The sequence below is a fragment of the Nelusetta ayraudi genome, unplaced genomic scaffold (assembly GCF_046127955.1).
Source record: "Nelusetta ayraudi isolate G7.1 ecotype Tasmania unplaced genomic scaffold, CSIRO-AGI_Nayr_v1 ptg000042l, whole genome shotgun sequence".
Classification (NCBI taxonomy): domain Eukaryota; kingdom Metazoa; phylum Chordata; class Actinopteri; order Tetraodontiformes; family Monacanthidae; genus Nelusetta; species Nelusetta ayraudi.
In genome coordinates, this window is record NW_027466092.1 from 11,470,602 (window position 1) to 11,488,018 (window position 17,417).

General features: G+C 43.9%; 1 protein-coding gene across 1 annotated transcript in view; it reads left to right on the forward strand.

Moving 5' to 3' along the window:
- The first annotated feature begins 5,650 nt into the window (after positions 1–5,650).
- The window catches only part of ankfn1b (ankyrin repeat and fibronectin type III domain containing 1b), a 120,844-nt gene continuing 109,077 nt past the window's right edge, over positions 5,651–17,417 (forward strand). The window contains exon 1 of the mRNA XM_076034429.1: positions 5,651–5,725. Coding sequence (XP_075890544.1) covers positions 5,709–5,725 — 17 coding nt within the window. The 5' untranslated portion in view covers positions 5,651–5,708. The remainder of the gene's footprint in view (positions 5,726–17,417) is intronic.

The following is a 17,417-nucleotide window of genomic DNA, read 5'->3' on the forward strand; positions in this document are numbered from 1 at the left end:
TCCACAGCTTGGAATGGGACGAAAACATGGCAGTGGGATGCTGTCAACATAGCGGAAGCAACAGGTTCATCAGTATCACTACCCTTTGCAACAGTTTTTCTAGTTGATTGTAGTCCATGTTTTAGCACCATATTATGTTTTATTTTTACAGGCTTTTCTCAACGATGGGAATTTCCTCGGTTCGAGATATAAGTTACTCAAAACAAAACAAACAAACAAGCAAATAACAAAACAAAAAAAGTGAGTTTTACTTAATATGGTATCTTCAAATGAATTCAGGAATTAGTTGTTGTGTTTCCAGAGACAGGACCAGAGGGTCACTTCGTAAAGGCTCATTTAAGATGCTGTACATCCAATAACTCAATAATTGGAATTGTATTGAATCCAGTTTCTGCCACTGAAATATAAATCAAATCAATCTAAATACACCATTATTCTGAGCTACCCAGTGAATGTTTTGAGATATGTTGTGATAAATCGAAATTATATAGTTTCAACAATCTAGGATTATTATTATTATCATTATTATTATGACTTTTTTTATTATTTTTTTTTTTAATGGTTTTAAGAAAGATTAGAAGTCTGGAATGGGTTTCCCGTTCCATTTCTCCTTTCAGTGTGCGTATACTGAACAATAAACTTCGTCGTGATTTATCCCTGGGCTAGGCCACTTGAGGCGGAGCAAAGCATCCTCGGACCGAGGCGGACAGACAGAGGAGCTGGGAGTCTGGGCGGAGAAAGTTCCTCAACTCGTGTCTCTCGTGTCGAGCGGAGTTCGCACCGTTTGGAGAAAACGCATATCTCGGAAATGTCAACAATACACATGTAAGACCAAGTGGAGCAGGTAGTCGACGGCAGCAAAGCGGCGACGCAGCACGGAAAGGAAAAAAGGGGGAAAAAAGACGGTACGTGAGTGTTGCCTGCTAAGACATTTCTTTCTGTCTCCTTCAGACTCGGGTACACTTGTTCTTTGCCCTTAGCGTTCTTATCATAGTTTATAGCGTTGTTTTGCTCAAGTTTGTAGACTTTTTAATTTCGCTTGAACAAGTGTTGCTGGTTAGCTTAGCACGCTTTCGTTGCATTGTTTTCAAGCGGCGCGAGTGTCGGTGCGTACACACTGTTGTCATGACAATGCCAGGGAGCCCGAGCGAGGCACGTTGGGAGACAAAAGGCAGCAGCAGCGTCAGTGTCCGGGCCAGCCGTGTGAACAAAAAGTCCCCTAAAGTTCAACACGAACGGAGAGAGACACTTCGCTGCGAGCGCGACTCGAGTCTCCTCAGCGTGGAAATGTCAAAGTGGAGCGACAGACTTCTTGTCGACGAACTCCAAACTCTCGGTCCCCCAGTGTCCTGTGTCAGTCGGTGGGCAGAGGAGCATGCCGGGAAGTATATAAGGGACTGAGGAGGATATGTGAAAACTGTTGGGCTAAGGTGTGTCCTGTGTTTATGAGACAGAATTGTGACCCTGCTAGTCAGGAAAGGGATGCTTTTAGTCGGCCCGCTATGCACTTTTATGGCCAGCGACGCGCATGTGGAAATGACTGGCCAACACAATTGTCTTAGGGGAAAAGGAAAGAGGTGTGTGTGTGTGTGTGTGTGTGTGTGTGTGTGTGTGTGTGTGTGTGTGTGTGTGTGTGTGGGCGCGCGCGCGAGCGAGCACGGGCGACACTTGTGTAGAGGACCAGAAAAAGAAGTGTGTCATTGTTGTGTTTCAAAGTGTGTGTGTGTGTGTGTGTGTGTGTGTGTGTGTGTGTGTGTGTGTGTGTGTGTTTGTGTGTGTGGGTGGGTGGGTGGTAGGAAGGCGTCAGGTCAGGGTTAACTCACAAGACCGTGGATGTCCGAGGACATGTGAGGACACTTTGCTTTCAGAGCTACAGCCGTTACCACGTGTACAGCGTGAGCACATCGGGCCGCAGCCTCGGGCATCAAAGTGATAAAGTGGGATGATGGCTCATGATTTAGAATATATTTGATTTTTGCAGTATTTGAGGACTACTCGAGACTCATCTGATTGTCTGTAATGAGTCAACTGACGGGTTCAATTGACAGCAGGCTAATTGTGTACTGCAGCTGCAGCTCATTTGTCTGAACAGAGGTAGGAGTTATTTATTCAGTTGTTTCAGAGATGCCCTTGAAGGGAATAAGTTTATTTGATGTGTTCCTCCTCACATCAGAAAATTAATGTATAATCCAATTGTATATATGTTGACAATATACATGTGTATGTTTGACATTTAAAAAAAAATGTTTTTAAAAAAAAGACAGTTGAAGTGTTTTTGAGATAACGCTTTAACAGTGAGACACATTTGCTTGCCATTTGCCTAAAACCTGGAAATTGTGTGTGGATTCGCTATTGTCACTGTGTAATTCACTGTTTGATAATAACAAAACAGAAAAGGATACAACATTTATTTATCTCTGAAACTGTCATGCCTGTGGCCTTGACGCGACACAAAGTTAATTTTCCAAGCTAAAAAAAACCCAATTGCTACAATGTTGTATTCTCTCATATATCTTGTTATAGATTCACATGCAGTGTATTGTAGTTATGACACCAACGTGTGATATTACTAATTGGAACGTAATGTATAATGAACGAATAATGTAACGAATAATGTATTTACGATTGTAATCTTTGAAATCAGGACAAAACATTGCTCACTTGAATGAAAAATGCATTATAACAGTAATAGACCATTTTTAATGAGGAAAAAAAACCCATAAAATTATATAAATGATGTAAGATGCATAAAAATAAATTGCTGCAACAATAATATGTGCTGCCAAAACAAACAAACAAACACAAAAATCTGTGTCAGTCTTCTGTCGCTCCTTGTGTGTCAGGACATGCAGCCACATTGCTCCAGTTTGCCTCACACCCGCAGGGCCTGCGAACACATCGACACATAAACACAGACTCACACACTCCTTCAAAGCGATCGGGCACATGGGGCGATGCGAACAAGCCCACATCAAAGATGCATCTGTTTCAAATGCATGCATGGGCGGCTGGCAATCGCGCCATGTAGCAACACATACGGCTGTGAACTGCCGACACTAAATGGAAGCAAAGCTTGGAGTTGGCGAGACTTTCCCTGAGATGATGCTTGGATGAGTGGAAATAGGACGAAACCACAGCGTTGATCTGTTATCAAGGTAAAAAAAAGAAAATTGTCTGCGTGGCACCAACAATAGCATGCTGACTATGAAACCCGCAAAATGGAGTGCAGATAAACTTCAGACTTAATAATTCATTGCTCCATTCTGCAGTTTTCCTGTTTCTCAGCAGGTTCTTCTTAAAGAAGCTGGTTCGAGTGTTTTCACCTTTTTTCACCTGCCGATTTTGTTATTATATGAACACAATTCCAAAGTACATGTACTAGTTTGTGTATACTTTAAGTGCTTGAATTGCTTCTCTGAGTCTCAGCAATTTCACTGTAGTCTATCAGACATATTCTGTTTCAGTCAGTCTTCATGAAATTCAATCTATTCCCTTTGGTCACGACTCAGTATAAATATGATTGGTTATGGATTAGTGTGCATTTGCACATTGAAAAACCCAGATAGTATATTTTTTTTACCTAGCAATATGAAGTGCAATATTTTAAATCTTGTATTGGTTTATGCTACTTTTATTTTCAAAAAAAAATCACATTATCTTTCAATATACAAAAACAGGCTACACGGTGGCGCAGTGGTTAGCGCTGCCGCCCGGACCTGGGACCTTTCTGTGTGGAGTTTGCATGTTCTCCCTGTGTCTGTGTGGGTTCTCTCCGGGTTCTCCGGCTTCCTCCCACAGTCCAAAAACATGCATGTGAGGTCAATTGAACACTCTAAATTGCTCGTTGCTACCACTCAGCTTGCCTCGTCTCGCTTGGACCCTGAGCGCTTGAGGTACCAAAACGGCGCCCCCTACAACCGTGTAGCGGCCAGTGGGGGCGCTCTACAACCGTACCGTGGTGAGGCGAGGCGTTGCTATGGGGACGCCCCCTATGTGGCCCTGCGATGAACTGGCGACTTGTCCAGGGTGTCACCCTGCCTTCGCCCTAAGACAGCTGGGATAGGCTCCAGCAGAGTGGAATGGAGTCCCTCTGCAACTGAGACAGTTGATTTCAGGTTAATGTCCTGAAGGGTAACTGTATTAATGTCCAAGATTTACATTTTGATGGTATACGCCTGCAAACACACAAAGGAAAAAAAAGAAGATAAAAATAACAAGCTGTATAAAGTCAGTTTATTATCCAGGAGTCTGCAGCACATTGTTATCAACAAATTGTATCTCTGCTTTGTCCAGATTTAGTTTTTTTTTTTTTGCCACCACATCAGCTGAAACTGGTATTGGCACCTTATCTGACTGCAGCAGCTCTTGGCATGAGGTGATCAAAATCACCTTCCTGTCCTGCCGGATTGACTTCGCTCTGTGTTCCTGTTCCTGCCAGATGTTCTGCTTAATTAATGTTCAAACTCAGGGCCGAGTGAGGTGTCAGCACCCATATGGCAGTTTTATTCAGGTGCTGAAGCTTTGTGTGGTTGCATCACATTAGCATAGAAAAGTTGTTGTCAGTTTATGGTTTATGTTCCCCCACCAGAAAGGCCACTACTTACTGTAAATTAGGTAAGACGTTTATCATATATGTATATGATAAACATATATATATATATATATATGATAAACGTCTTACCTAATTTACACTATATAAATTAGGTAATGTATACCTATATATATATATACATTTATGCATGTGCATATATATATATATATATATATATATTTATATATATATATATATATATATATATATATGCATTTATAAATATGATATATGCTGAACTACGGCTAATTTAGAGTTCCTAATCCACTTTACCTGTATGTTTTTGTACTGTGGGAATTAGCCTGAGATCCCGGACAGAACCCATGCAAACAGGCCCCAAGCCCGGGGATCGGACTTGCAACCCAACCTTCTTGCTTTGAGGAGACAGCGCTAACCATTGCACCACTGTGTTGTAATTGTTGCAAGTTGTTGCAAGAAGAAATAATACAGCCCTTTTGAAAGAGCCGGTAAATCCTGCTAACAGTAACACTTCTTTATATCTATGGTTGTCCGGTATAGCAGAGCCAGATCCTGCAAAGTGTCCCTGAAAACGCCTTGGAATGTCAGAGACGGAAGAGGCGAACGCTGTCTCTGTCATAAATCATACAGTATAGAGGCGACTTTGAAACTCAACACCAAGAGATCTGAGGGGCCTAGTGAGGCCTCAGATGAGGCCCTCAAAGAGACACACATAGAGGGTGACAGACATGAAAGACAGACAAAAGGCCAGTCCTGTGGCTGGCGTGAGTGTTTGAAGGCCCTGCACGCTCCCAGAGATGCTGCATGGTTTTCACGTGTTCTTTGCGGCTTAAACCATTTTGATTGTTGCATCTTGATTTGTTGAGTTTTGACGTTAGTCAGTGTACCTGCTCATTATTAGAAGCATGATTCTTATGCATGGTGAATCACAGGTACAACATCAATCATTTTGTAAATGAAACATTACTATTAATATTTTTAACATCATACTTAAAATTCCATCTCTCTTGTTTTTCTTCTTTTTTTTTGCAAATAATGCGTAGCTAACGTGCATGTCGCCTTTGTGTCTTCCAAGGTAAAAGCCGAAACGGGCACCAGAACCAAACCTGGGGTGGCACCGGGCCCTAAAGGTGCTGGGATGGAACACGTTGCTGAGTAAGGACCAAGATTTATTTATGTTTTGTTTCGTTTTTTTTTTTTTTTCTCTGACGGTTTGTCAACATGCTTTATTGTGTTCACCACATGAACTTCCTCTCGACTATTTTGGGAACTTCCTGGAGCTGCCTACGGCAGAGGCATTTTAACAATCATGTGTGTGTTTGTGTGTGTGTGTGTGTGTGTGTGTGTGTGTTTGCACACTTAACTAAAGGATGAGTGAGTCAGCTTGGATACTTTGGAAAATGACTTGAAAAGTGGCTGTAAGCTTCTCAATTGAGTGTTTGGATGAGCCCAAGTGAATTCACTGGCAGAGAGGCATGAAAATCCTTCTGGCTGTTTGAATAAAAAGATCTTGACAGGACTTGAAAACAAGCCCAGGCACACTGTTGTTTACAGACAGGGATGGTGTCACCCAAACAGACGCCGTGTGATTTGCCCGCCTGCCCTTTTATGCTTTTTTCGCAGGTGAAGGTCTGTCATTTGCTTTCTTTCCCTGCACGCCGGGAGGCGTGATTTCTGTGCGAGCATTCAGTGCCAGCTCGCGGGATCCTTTTCAGAATGCAGTCTTAAATATGGAATCGGTTTTCCAGTCGGGCCGTGCGATCTCCAAACTCGGTCGGTGGCTGTTGCACAAGCGAGTCCACGGAGGTGCACAGTTGGACAGCCAGTGCTGTGCTGCGCCTCCTGAATGAACTGTGAGTCACCAGGAAGAGGAAAAGGATTGATGTCGCAGACCGGGGCCAAATTGTCCCGCTGGAGGCTGTTCCGCTCTGATGGGCGACGGGCTGCTTTATTCTCTTAATCGCTGTCTTTTCAACTTTTGTTGCCATCTTTATTCCAAAGCAGCTCCTCCCCTTTTGCCTCTCTTTACATCAGTGTGATCCAGGTGTTTCTTTTGAGCTGTTCCTGATGATTTGCAACTTTTCCACCAATGTCAGGGATGATGGTGAAAGTGAGCTTGTGTGTAAATTGGAGGTGTCCCGATGCAAACTTTTTACTTCCGATGCTATAATGATATTGCAGACTTGAGTATTGGCCGATTCCGATACAATACAACACAATTTGACATCAGCACGAATCATACATACTTTCATGACTTATTTTTAAGTGTGAAAATTCAGAAAATACTTGATCAAGTGATATTACTCAATGAATAAATTGGCCGATCTTTTCTGTTGTAGCTGATGCCTTTCTTCCCTCCCACAGTTTGTCGCAAATTTGCAAATGTTTTGGACTGCGTTGGTTGTCGGAGGGAGCCAGAGGTTTGTTTCTTTGCCTCAGCAGTCTTGTGAAAGTCCTCATGCTGTTTATTGTGATTCCTCTTCGAATGCACGATGAGGTTGGTCATATTAAACTTCCCTGTTTCTGTGCCACCATGGGAAACTTGTGCAATGAAAACTTTTACAATCAGCTGCAACATGTTTTTCAGACAGACAAACACACCTACAGCCTGCTACTCTGTTAGCATATGCTGTTGTTGTGATCACCTGGGCTAATTGATTGATAGAGGTGCTGGAGCGGACACTGGAATGCGCTGCTTGTATCGGAGTGCTTATAGTGGGGATTTTAGATGCAAGCCGATACAATCTGATCCGATCTCGTTTTTTGGCTGACATTGCACTGATATCCGATATTAATATGGAATCTGGACCCCCCTAGTGTAAATGCAGCAGTCACGTGGTTCCTAATGAGAAGATGTGTTTGGGACATTTCAGTCTTTTAGGTGTCCATGCAGCGGTCAGATGGACTTAACAGGACATTTGCAAATAGCGTCTTGCTTGTATTTTGCTGCAGATTTCTCAACACGAACCTTCTGCCGCTGCCAGTTTGAATTGGCCCCCGTCTCCATTTCCACACACACTGGAAGTGCCGAGCCTCTGCTCGTGTGGGCGTGACGGTTCAGTCAAGCATGCGTGTGAATCACACCCTCGTCACTTGTCACTTCATTATAGCCCGTCTCTGAGTGGCGCGAGGAGACGCAACATGTATAATTCATACCTGTGGCTGTGTCTGGAAAAGGGGACGTGTGCCTACACGCTCGCCATCCCACTCGCTGACGCCTCAGACTCCCGAGCGAAAGACGTTTCATTCATTAAATGTGGCGGCGTGGAGCCCAGTGCGCGAGGCATGGTTGAGTCATGCACAGCCACCTTTTTACCTGTGTCTCCCGGGGCTCCTGCCTCAAACCTCGACCGTCTCTCGCCCGCTGATGAGGTTGACGCCATCGACCCCGCAGCACCTCGACAGCGGGCTGAGCGGCGGTGACTGACGACTTGCGCAACAAGTCTCTGCTCTGTGACTCACTGATGGTGAGTCATATAGAAAAGGGTCCGTGTCCGAGTGCACAAGTATGTACAGTCACGCGCAAACGTGCTGCTTAGTGCTTTTTATAGTTCTGAGAACTTTGTTTGACGTCACTTTTTTCTGTCCTTTCACTATTTGCGTGTCTCTACCTGCGCACACACACTCATGATCTGTAATCATGTTTTTCCAGGCCACAAGTGAGAATGTATCTGCTAATTGTTTCTGCGCAATTACTTTTATTATTTTTGATGATGAAGATGATGATGAGGGGGAGGAGGAGGTGGCGATTGAGGAGGACGACGAAGAAGAGGAGGAGATGGAGGATGGAAGAGGAGGAGGAGATGGAGTTGGGGGGGAAGGAGGAAGGGTTGGGGGAGGATGAAGAGCAGTTGGACGACAGAGGAAGATGAAGAGGAGTTGGAAAACAAAGGATGAGGTGTAGGAAGAGGAGTTGGAGGAGGAGGCGGAGGAAGGGAAAGAAGTGGAGGAGAGGAAGAGGAGTTGGAGGAGAGAGGAGAAGGAAGAGAGGGGAGGAGCAAAAGGAGGACGGGAGTTGGAAAATTTGGATAATGAGCCACTAGAGGGCGACATATCTTCGTCTCAAACGTAACAGGTTCAGAAAGTTCAGGGAGGATGAGGATGTCATTATTCTGCTCCTCTTTGAAATAAAGTCATTTTAATGTTGAGTTTTCATTCCATCCGAAAAATCTATGTTAGAGGGTCTTTCACTGGTGTCCCCATTTCAACTGTAATTTTAGCGTTTCATCACTTTCTATCACTCTGAAGAGTGTGTTCATACCTCATCCTGCCCTCCGATACACTTCTCAACTCCTCGGAGGCTCGTTTGCCGATGCAGTTACTCATTTCCATTGTGAAACTGCCTCAGCCCGATCCTGGATGAACTCAGCCAGCTGCTCCTCAACAAAGGGAATGGCTTGCTCCTTGATTGTGTTTCATACACAGTTTCATATGCAGTTACGCATCTTGTTACGGACCGACATTTTAGCGCAGGTGCGCTGAGAACATTGCAAACATGCGCAGCCACTTCAACAGGTGTTCCGTCACATTTTAATCGGTGAACATATAAAACTTGTTTTCTTATTTATTTAAATTTGTTAACCTTTGATGGGTGTGGTGGAAATGGCAAAGCTGACACTGGGTAAGAGCACTTGTTGTCACTAGCTCTGCATTTAGCGCGCGCTAAATATACAGCGGAAGTGTCGCGAGTCCTCAAACAATGACGCCACCAGCAGCCACACCACGCTGCGCATTTCAAAACCTGGCTGGAGTGCCGCATAATGAGTGAGCGGTGCGGGGGGGGTTCTGCGCGTATCGTGCCAGAGTGTGCACGGCTGTTCCCTCGTATGGCTCCGGTCAACGGGGAGAGAGTTGTTGTTACGCAACGCTGTTTATTTCTTTTATCAATTACTAAACATTTATCATCAGGCTGTTGTGATATTTAGTCATCAACGTTTTATTAAACTAACAAACACTTCATTTTTCAAATCACTGGATGATCTGAAAGATGGCATTTCTGAGCACTTCAAAGTATTTGATGTTTTCAATAGATAGATATGAAACGTTCTATGTCCAGTCTGAAGTCACGAAATACCAGCCAGTAACAAGCTGGCATTTTCGCCCTAAACTGTCAGGAAATAGCAATACAAGGTTCATGATTTTCCTCTGCATGGTCAAAGTCACTGTAGCTTAAAAAAACATTCACATCTTGTTGTTATTTTGGAAGACTTTGTGGTGAAAATCTGTTTCTGACTGCTATTTTGTGCACTTCTGACCCTGTGACTGACTAACGCTCAGTGAGGACATTTCAAATCAAACAGATACACCTCCGCTGATGTAATGAGCACACACTCCTTCATGTTGGATCATATTTGAAACATCAAAACAAGCCATTGCTGCTTTGAAAACATAATTTAGTGCTTTGTAGTTTAATGAAACACTGATGACTGAATATTGTGACAGTTACATATAGTAATCGACAAATTGTAATCTTAAAAATCATATTCAACAGTGTCTCTCTTGCCTCACTGTTGAAGCTTTGGTGGTACGCGCTCCCTCGAGGGACATGCAGATCCCGGCAGGCCTTCAGAACTCGGCATGACACCGGCCAGACAGCGGTCGGCTCCCGTCGAGCCAGCGTGTGTGTGTGTGTGTGTGTGTGTGTGTGTGCGCACATGTCAAAGGAAAATCAGCGGCGTGCAGAACAGAACGGACAGCGGCGGAAATCTAAAGATTTTCCCTAATAGAGCAGCAGAGATCCTAATGAGGAGGCACTGCTGCACTAGTGGCCCTCCTGTGAATACAGAGACACACAGGGATTGTTTAGAAGTGACACTGGTGACATTCAGTCAATGGCAAAGTCATGCAGAGGGTTTACACAGAAAGCTTGCTCGGTTGTCCAATCACCCTTCAGATTTTTGCCTCCTGTTTGCAGATATTCTTTTTATGGATGTGTCTCCATGAAGCCCTGCGGAGAATGATATTTATGCAGAAACTGCATAATTCCTCTCATTGGCAATAAAACCTTTTTCACTCAATTTAGTTGGTTTTCAACTTTTGCGAATCAGAGCTAAAATGTTGATGATGAAAACAGGTTCGCTGAATTAACTGTGACTGGATGTAAACATTGCCACCGTGTGTATGGAGCACGTGCGTTATGATTCCTATAAGGTCCTCTGTGGTCTAAGAGCAGCGATCTTCATGATCCTCATGACCAGCTGACCTAAAAGAATAATTTAGCTGTCTGACACTAATTCCTCAACTCCTCTATTGATTCTTCTGCTGGTTCCGTTTGCCTCTGCTCCTTCCACTACCCTCTGTAACTCCACTTTTTGCACCCTAGTTTTTAATTCTTCTCATATTACTTAATGGAAACACGGCACTCACTTTTATCTTGTACTTTAGAGAGCGGGAAAAAAAAAAGTTTTACTCAGAATTGGCTTGACATTTCGTGTAAACTCAGTCTATGACCTGGAGAAAACCTTCCATCTGGTGCGCCTGGTTTCATAAAACCATGAGGGAAAATAAACAAACTGCGAGTCTTATTTGCGGTGGCTTTTCACATTAGTGTGGCATTATAGCAGTAAAACCTTGAGCTCTGGGTGGAGCGTCTCCACTGGTCAAACAGATCGCTCTGCTTTGGATGCTCGTGTTTGAGAGAGAAGGGTTTTTCCACAGTGTTTGTGATGGGCTTTTCCCCCAGATGGATACATGAGACAAAAAAGCAAAACAAAAAACAAATCCATCAGGTCAAAGCAGTGGAGCAAACCGACTTAAATGCCTGTGGACCAGACAGACAACCGTTTTGAGGAGGGAGCAGAAAACAAAGAAACACACCTTCTCCTTCTCTTCCTGTTGGCTCGAATCCTCATTGTATCCGAAGCATCGAGTCCAAAAGGCTACTGGAGGGGAGGAGAAGTTGAGCAGAATTTAGGAGTCAGCAGTCGATGCTCACACGGCCTCATCTTTTATTCAGCTCATCCAACATGACCAGGAGCTCTCTAAAGTTTGTCCCGAGTGGACAGACATTAGTGCAAGTGGTGGAGGGCAAGAAGCAGCAGTGAGTGCGGGATGGATGCATGAAAGAGGCAGAATATAATGAAAGAGAAAAGTCATCTGGTTTCGGATCCTCCAGGCGTAGAATTTCTATTTTTTTCTCTTTCAAGATGATTAAGTTTGAGAAATAGCGCTGTTTCCCAGCGGGTTTCCTGTTGGCGCCCTCACCTGTGAGTTTGCGTCACTGAAGAGACTCATTCTGTTTAGGAGTCGGTGCACAAAGAAAATGGACTCATTATCATCCCACTGATGGGAAAACGGGACAGGCTAGACACCACTTCATACTTTTTCCGTTCTGGTCACGGAGCCTCATTTACGAAAAAATGATTAATGACTTTGAGTGGCTCAGCAAAAGGTCCCAATGGGGTTTAATTCTGATGAATAAAACACGTTGGAAAAAATAAAGCTTCAAGGAAGTTGTATTTATAAATTGTAGTTTGCAGTTTCATGAATTTAAAATCGACCTTGTAATTTCCCTGAGTGGCCCCACAGTGAGGAAAAGGAAATCCTGTCCTGACACAGACATGAGGATCATGCATTTCTGCCGTGCTAGAGGAGCCTCAGAACTCAGAAGAAGATTGCTTTAAATGGGATTGTGGGTGACAATACATTCAATGATAGATGCCTGCAGGGAACACATATCCCCTTCAATTCACTACAGCCAGCTATTCTTCTGTCTCCAACATTTTCTGGGAGTGCAGCAGCAGCTCTACAGGTCTGATTCTTTTCCCCTCTAACCTGGATTCTGTGTTTGGTAGGGAAAATTCTTTAAATCATACAGTCTTAAACTTATTGCTGCTGAGTTTTTGCTAAGGGTTTGTAGAGATTTCAGCGTAACGCCTGGAAATGTATGATGTGCTTTTTGGAAGGTGTCCAAACTCACATCATACGTCAGTAATATTATTTGTGACATTGCTTTGCTTTTTGTTTTTGATCAGTCCAGTAATATGTTAGTTGTTTTCTGGCACAAATACAGTACGTCAGTACAAATGAATTGTGCTGTTGATATTGGAAATGCTTTGTAGAAAACATTTGATACAATTAACTCCGTTATTATTAATCAACATTCAAGTAAAATCAAGGGTTAGAGTAATAGATTAGGCTAATGGAAAACCAGCCTGGTAATAATCGTGTTTCACACATTTAATACAATTTAAATGCCAATTTGCTGGCTAATATGCCAGTGGATATGAGTCATGCCGTACCCAGCTGTTGTTTGTTCCTCCTTGCACCCCTTCATACTGAATGTACCGAACACACACACACACACACACACACACACACACACACACACACACACACACGCAAAGATAACTTTATGTCTCATTTAATTTGCTGCTAATGAATTGAAGCCTAGAACGGGTCTAACTACGTCCACAAGGAATGGTGTAAGTGGAGTATGTACAATATCATTTCACCACTAGATGGCATAGTTTTGGACTGTGTACGAACAGCAAAACAAAGTGGCTCCCTGCACTAACCCAGTGCAAACAATGACATAAATAGACAATGACATTTTGTTTTGACAATAAACGCATAATATTGCAAGCCAGAGGAAGTGCCTCATGGTATAAAGCCTTTCACAGTATCTTTGGTGGAACGGGGCTTAGCTAGAGGAGAAACATTTCAAAAATGTGTAAACGCAGATATTTTCAACAAGCCAATTTTGGAGGAAGAGCTGAGGAAAACATCAGTCAATCTGTGATAAAGTTGTGAGCGCTGTGAATAACATTTTGGGTCGAAGTTTTTTTTTTTTCACTATTGCAGTTTAGGCACCAAAGAACACAGCAAGATGGCATTTTTGTAAGTTGTATTTGATCCAGCTAGTTTTGCCTCCTTATCATGGCGTTGGGGCGCAGGTGGTTGATTTCTTTTGCATAGTTTTGTTTTCCTGTAAATTGCTATTAAGGCTACAATTATAGCAGGCAGTTGTGTAATCATTAGCTTTGAGGCATGCCCGTTTTTGTTAAAGCAGGCAGCTCCAGTTCTAGGAGAAGGTGGAAATTCATATGTGTTAATGGAAGTGTGCAGCCATCCTCACCTGTAAGCAAGGAGCAGAGGAGCAACACAGTTAGAGGGGGCTTGTAACAGCGCTAATGTGATATTCAAAGGAAGCAGCACATAACTTTAATTGTATTCCTGGCTTCAAAATCAACAAATTCACCGCTTCCGACAGGATGCAAATGAAAGGAAGTCTTAAGTTGACGCTGACACGGCCACAAGCAGACGTAGCGGCTGGGAGGTCGCAACACATGTGCCCCCTTCAGCGGAAGAGGGAGATTATCCCGCGGCCTTTGGCTGATGACTCATAAAAACGCTGCTGGCATTAATACTCAGCAGCCTGGAGGGCGCTTATCTTTCTAGTGGGGGCTCTAAAAGATTTTTCCTGCCTGCGCTCAGAAACGATGGCTTTCATTTTCATTGTGACTTAGACAACCGAGCGCTGCTGCAGCGGGAGAAGAAGTCTTTGACTCCGTGTAGCCGGGCTGCGTCTCTCCAGTCAAAACTCTGACAGTCACAGATCATCAGCGTGTTTTCAGAGTTTTCAGTGTATTTAACTGTCAGACTTGCAGTGATTATCTGTTCTGTGAGATGGTGAAGTATCTGCTGCTACATTCAGGGCAGTGTTGCAGCCGCGACAGCCTCGAATCCATAGTTTCACCATATTTTTTTAATATCCGACTCAGAGCTACAGCTACCATATATTATTGGAATTGATTTACAATAGATTTTTCAGAAACTAAGCTTTGGTTCAGCAAAATATTCATCAATTCATTTTTTTTAAACCGTTTCAACTGGATTAGTTATTTCAGCTCGAGTGCCTCTACTCACTGTTTTGCACTTGCACTCCACTTTCCACTGAGCCCCTGAGTACTTGAGTGGTTCACAACAGTAGTTGATCAGTCATCTCAATAGTTAATTGACTAATTAGCTAGCAAAGTAGTGGGTGAAATGGTTGGCCATCGCTGGGGAAGCCACATTAGCTTCTGGCATTCAATCTTTGGCAGCATCTGGCAAATTCATTACAATCATTTAGACGCTGCTGCCGTGAGTAGGCCACATATTGCACACGTATTGCACACATATTGCGCTGAATCAGACAGACTCTCCTCTGCACTGACTTTTAATGTAAGGCTTAAAAACAACAACTTGCAGACTCACACGACCTTGTGTCCTTTTATTTGTCGGATATAAAAACAAAATTCCATTTGAGAGTTTTACTCTTCCTAATGGCCGATGCCAAAACGAGCGCTGGCTCTTTCCCTCTTAAAAGCCGCTGCGGGAAAAAATAGCAGTATATGATTTATTCATCATCCAGAAACCAACTAAAGAGGCAGATGCCCGGGCTGTCAATAAAGTCAGCAGAGCTCTTTTTCTTTTGCACTGCCGCTCAAATCCCCTATTTCTTTTCGAGGATTCCTTCTAATCCTCTGAAGTTCTCCACCGACTCCTTCTGCTGCTGTTTCATCTTTTGTGTTTAAAAACAGTCGGCGTCACTCTGTGGCCACTGTTGCCTGTAATTAACACTAGCAACTGATATTCCAGACAATGCGATTGATGCAGCAACGCAAAAACCTCTTTTATCGATTGCTCTAACGTAGTAACATTTTTTTGCTTCTACGAACTCCATTTTCCTGATCCTCAGGAGTTTGCCAGTAGCAGGTAGAGAGAGGAGAGAGATAACAATCACCCCCACCCAAAAAATACTGTTTGCCGTAAACATTTTCAATATTAATTCTACTTCAAAGATTTAAAAAAATGATGCTGCCGTGCAGACTTGCGCACCTGCTGCTGTAACGCCGCCGGCGCATATTTATGGAAGCAGGTTGCTGCAGAATCAGCAAGGCTGAGGAGCGCACAGGCTTACGAGTCAATACACAGTGACAACACCGGCCGCAGCCTTTGCACTCTTGCCGCTTAGCTCTCTCCTCACCCCGCTTATTTTACCGCTGCTGGTCAGATCGATGGGTTGAGTGGGGGAGGGGAGGAGGGTGGAAGAGGAGGCTGGTCAATAAACTGAAGTCTTGAAAGTGATTGCCGGTGATGCTCACAGCAGCCCACACCTTTCACACAGCACCGTCCTCAGAGCAGGTTGTGCACGCAGCATTGCAGAGATGAGATCTTACAAGTCTTTATATACTTTAGTTCCATGTAGTTGGACTAATATTTGTGAAAGTGCATGAAACCGCTTCGGGTACAGGTGCTTTTTTCCGTTCATTATTTATTTTGCACTCTCGGCTCGGGTGAATTTGGAGCACACGGCAGCTGTCGGTGGGTGGGACACACCTCAGACGTGGCACGTGACAGTTTCTTCCTGCTCTCGGGCTTCGCCGCGATGCAGCTCACAAGACTTTCCTAGGGCTTTAGTCTGTCCTCCTTTTTCAGTTTGAGTTTTGTGCACTTTGCTTTTGCAGTCGCAGAAACTGTAAATAAAACAGGTGGTCTTTGTATTTATGCAAAGTGTGTCTCATTGCTGCAGACTTAAATGATGAACTCACATTTTTCTGCATTGTTTTCACATGTGGGTTTTTTTGTTTCGGTGCCTTTAAGTTGTGACTTGTAGTGTAGTTTACACAGCCGATTGGATGGATATGGCAACCCCGCATATGTAAGAGCAGCAAAGTGACTTTAAATGAAGTGGAACCTTGGTTGGTGTCGTTGATGACACCTAAGGGCGGCAGAGTGGTGCAGTGCTTCAGCACTGTTCTCTCACTGGCTGCAGGTTTGATTCCCAGGCCCTTGTGGAGTTTGCATGTTGGTATTGTGTCTGTGTGGCTTCTCACCAGGCACACTGGCTTCCCCCCATTCATTTTTTGGATGCATGATTTATCAAGTTCTAAATCCTAAAATCTTCCTCTCATACGGTCAGATGAACCTGTATACTAATACCATGACGGCAAAAACCTCTGTGGATACGACGCTTGGGTGGTGCAGAGAACTTGATTTTGCACTGAGAAGGAAGTCAATTCAAAAAGCCCAGGAATCAGGATTCCAGGGGGCTGAAGCCATGGAGGGTTCAAGCAGCAGATTTTGACAGTGTAGGAGGAACGAGTGGGGAGAAAAAGAAGACGACGCTGGGGAAAAAAACACAAGTTGAGACGAAATACAGGCAGAGGAATATCTGTGAGTGCTTGTGTGGGAGGGAAGCACACACACACACACACGCTTGTGCGCGCACGCACACACACACACACACACACACACACACTCGCTAATGAGCCCTTCACAGAATCCCTCCCACCATGCCTCCTTTCCGTCCTGTCTTGTGTCTTTGTCCACATGTCCTGGTGTCTTCAGTCCATTTCCTTTTCCGTGAGGCCGGCAGTTTGTCATTCTTCTCTATTTATTTATTTTAAATGGGAGCTCTGCTTGTGGGTGTCATTCTTCAGAACTTGGTTGTAACCAGTGATCATTTGACTTACTGTCATCTCTCTATGGCTCTGCCCATTCTTACTTCCCACTCATGGCATCAACAGTGTAGTTTCATCCACACTAATGTCGCTCACTTGTTTTTCATTTTATCTTTCTGGGAGCAACCTAGAGATGGTTGTAATGTGCTGCGAATCCCAGCAGCAGCAGTTGGGCAAACACCCTGCAGCCCGTCTGGCACCAACAACCATGTCCACACCTTCAGAGTCACTCCAGTTCTCTTTCCTCCTCATTCTGATGGGTTTGAACTCCAGCAAGTCTTCTTCACTGCGTCATCATGACTGAGTGCACTGAGTTGTTACTGTGTGATTGGCTAATTAGCTTTGTGTGGATTTCTGTGGATAAGCAACTGAACATCTTACCTAATTAAATGACTGTGCAG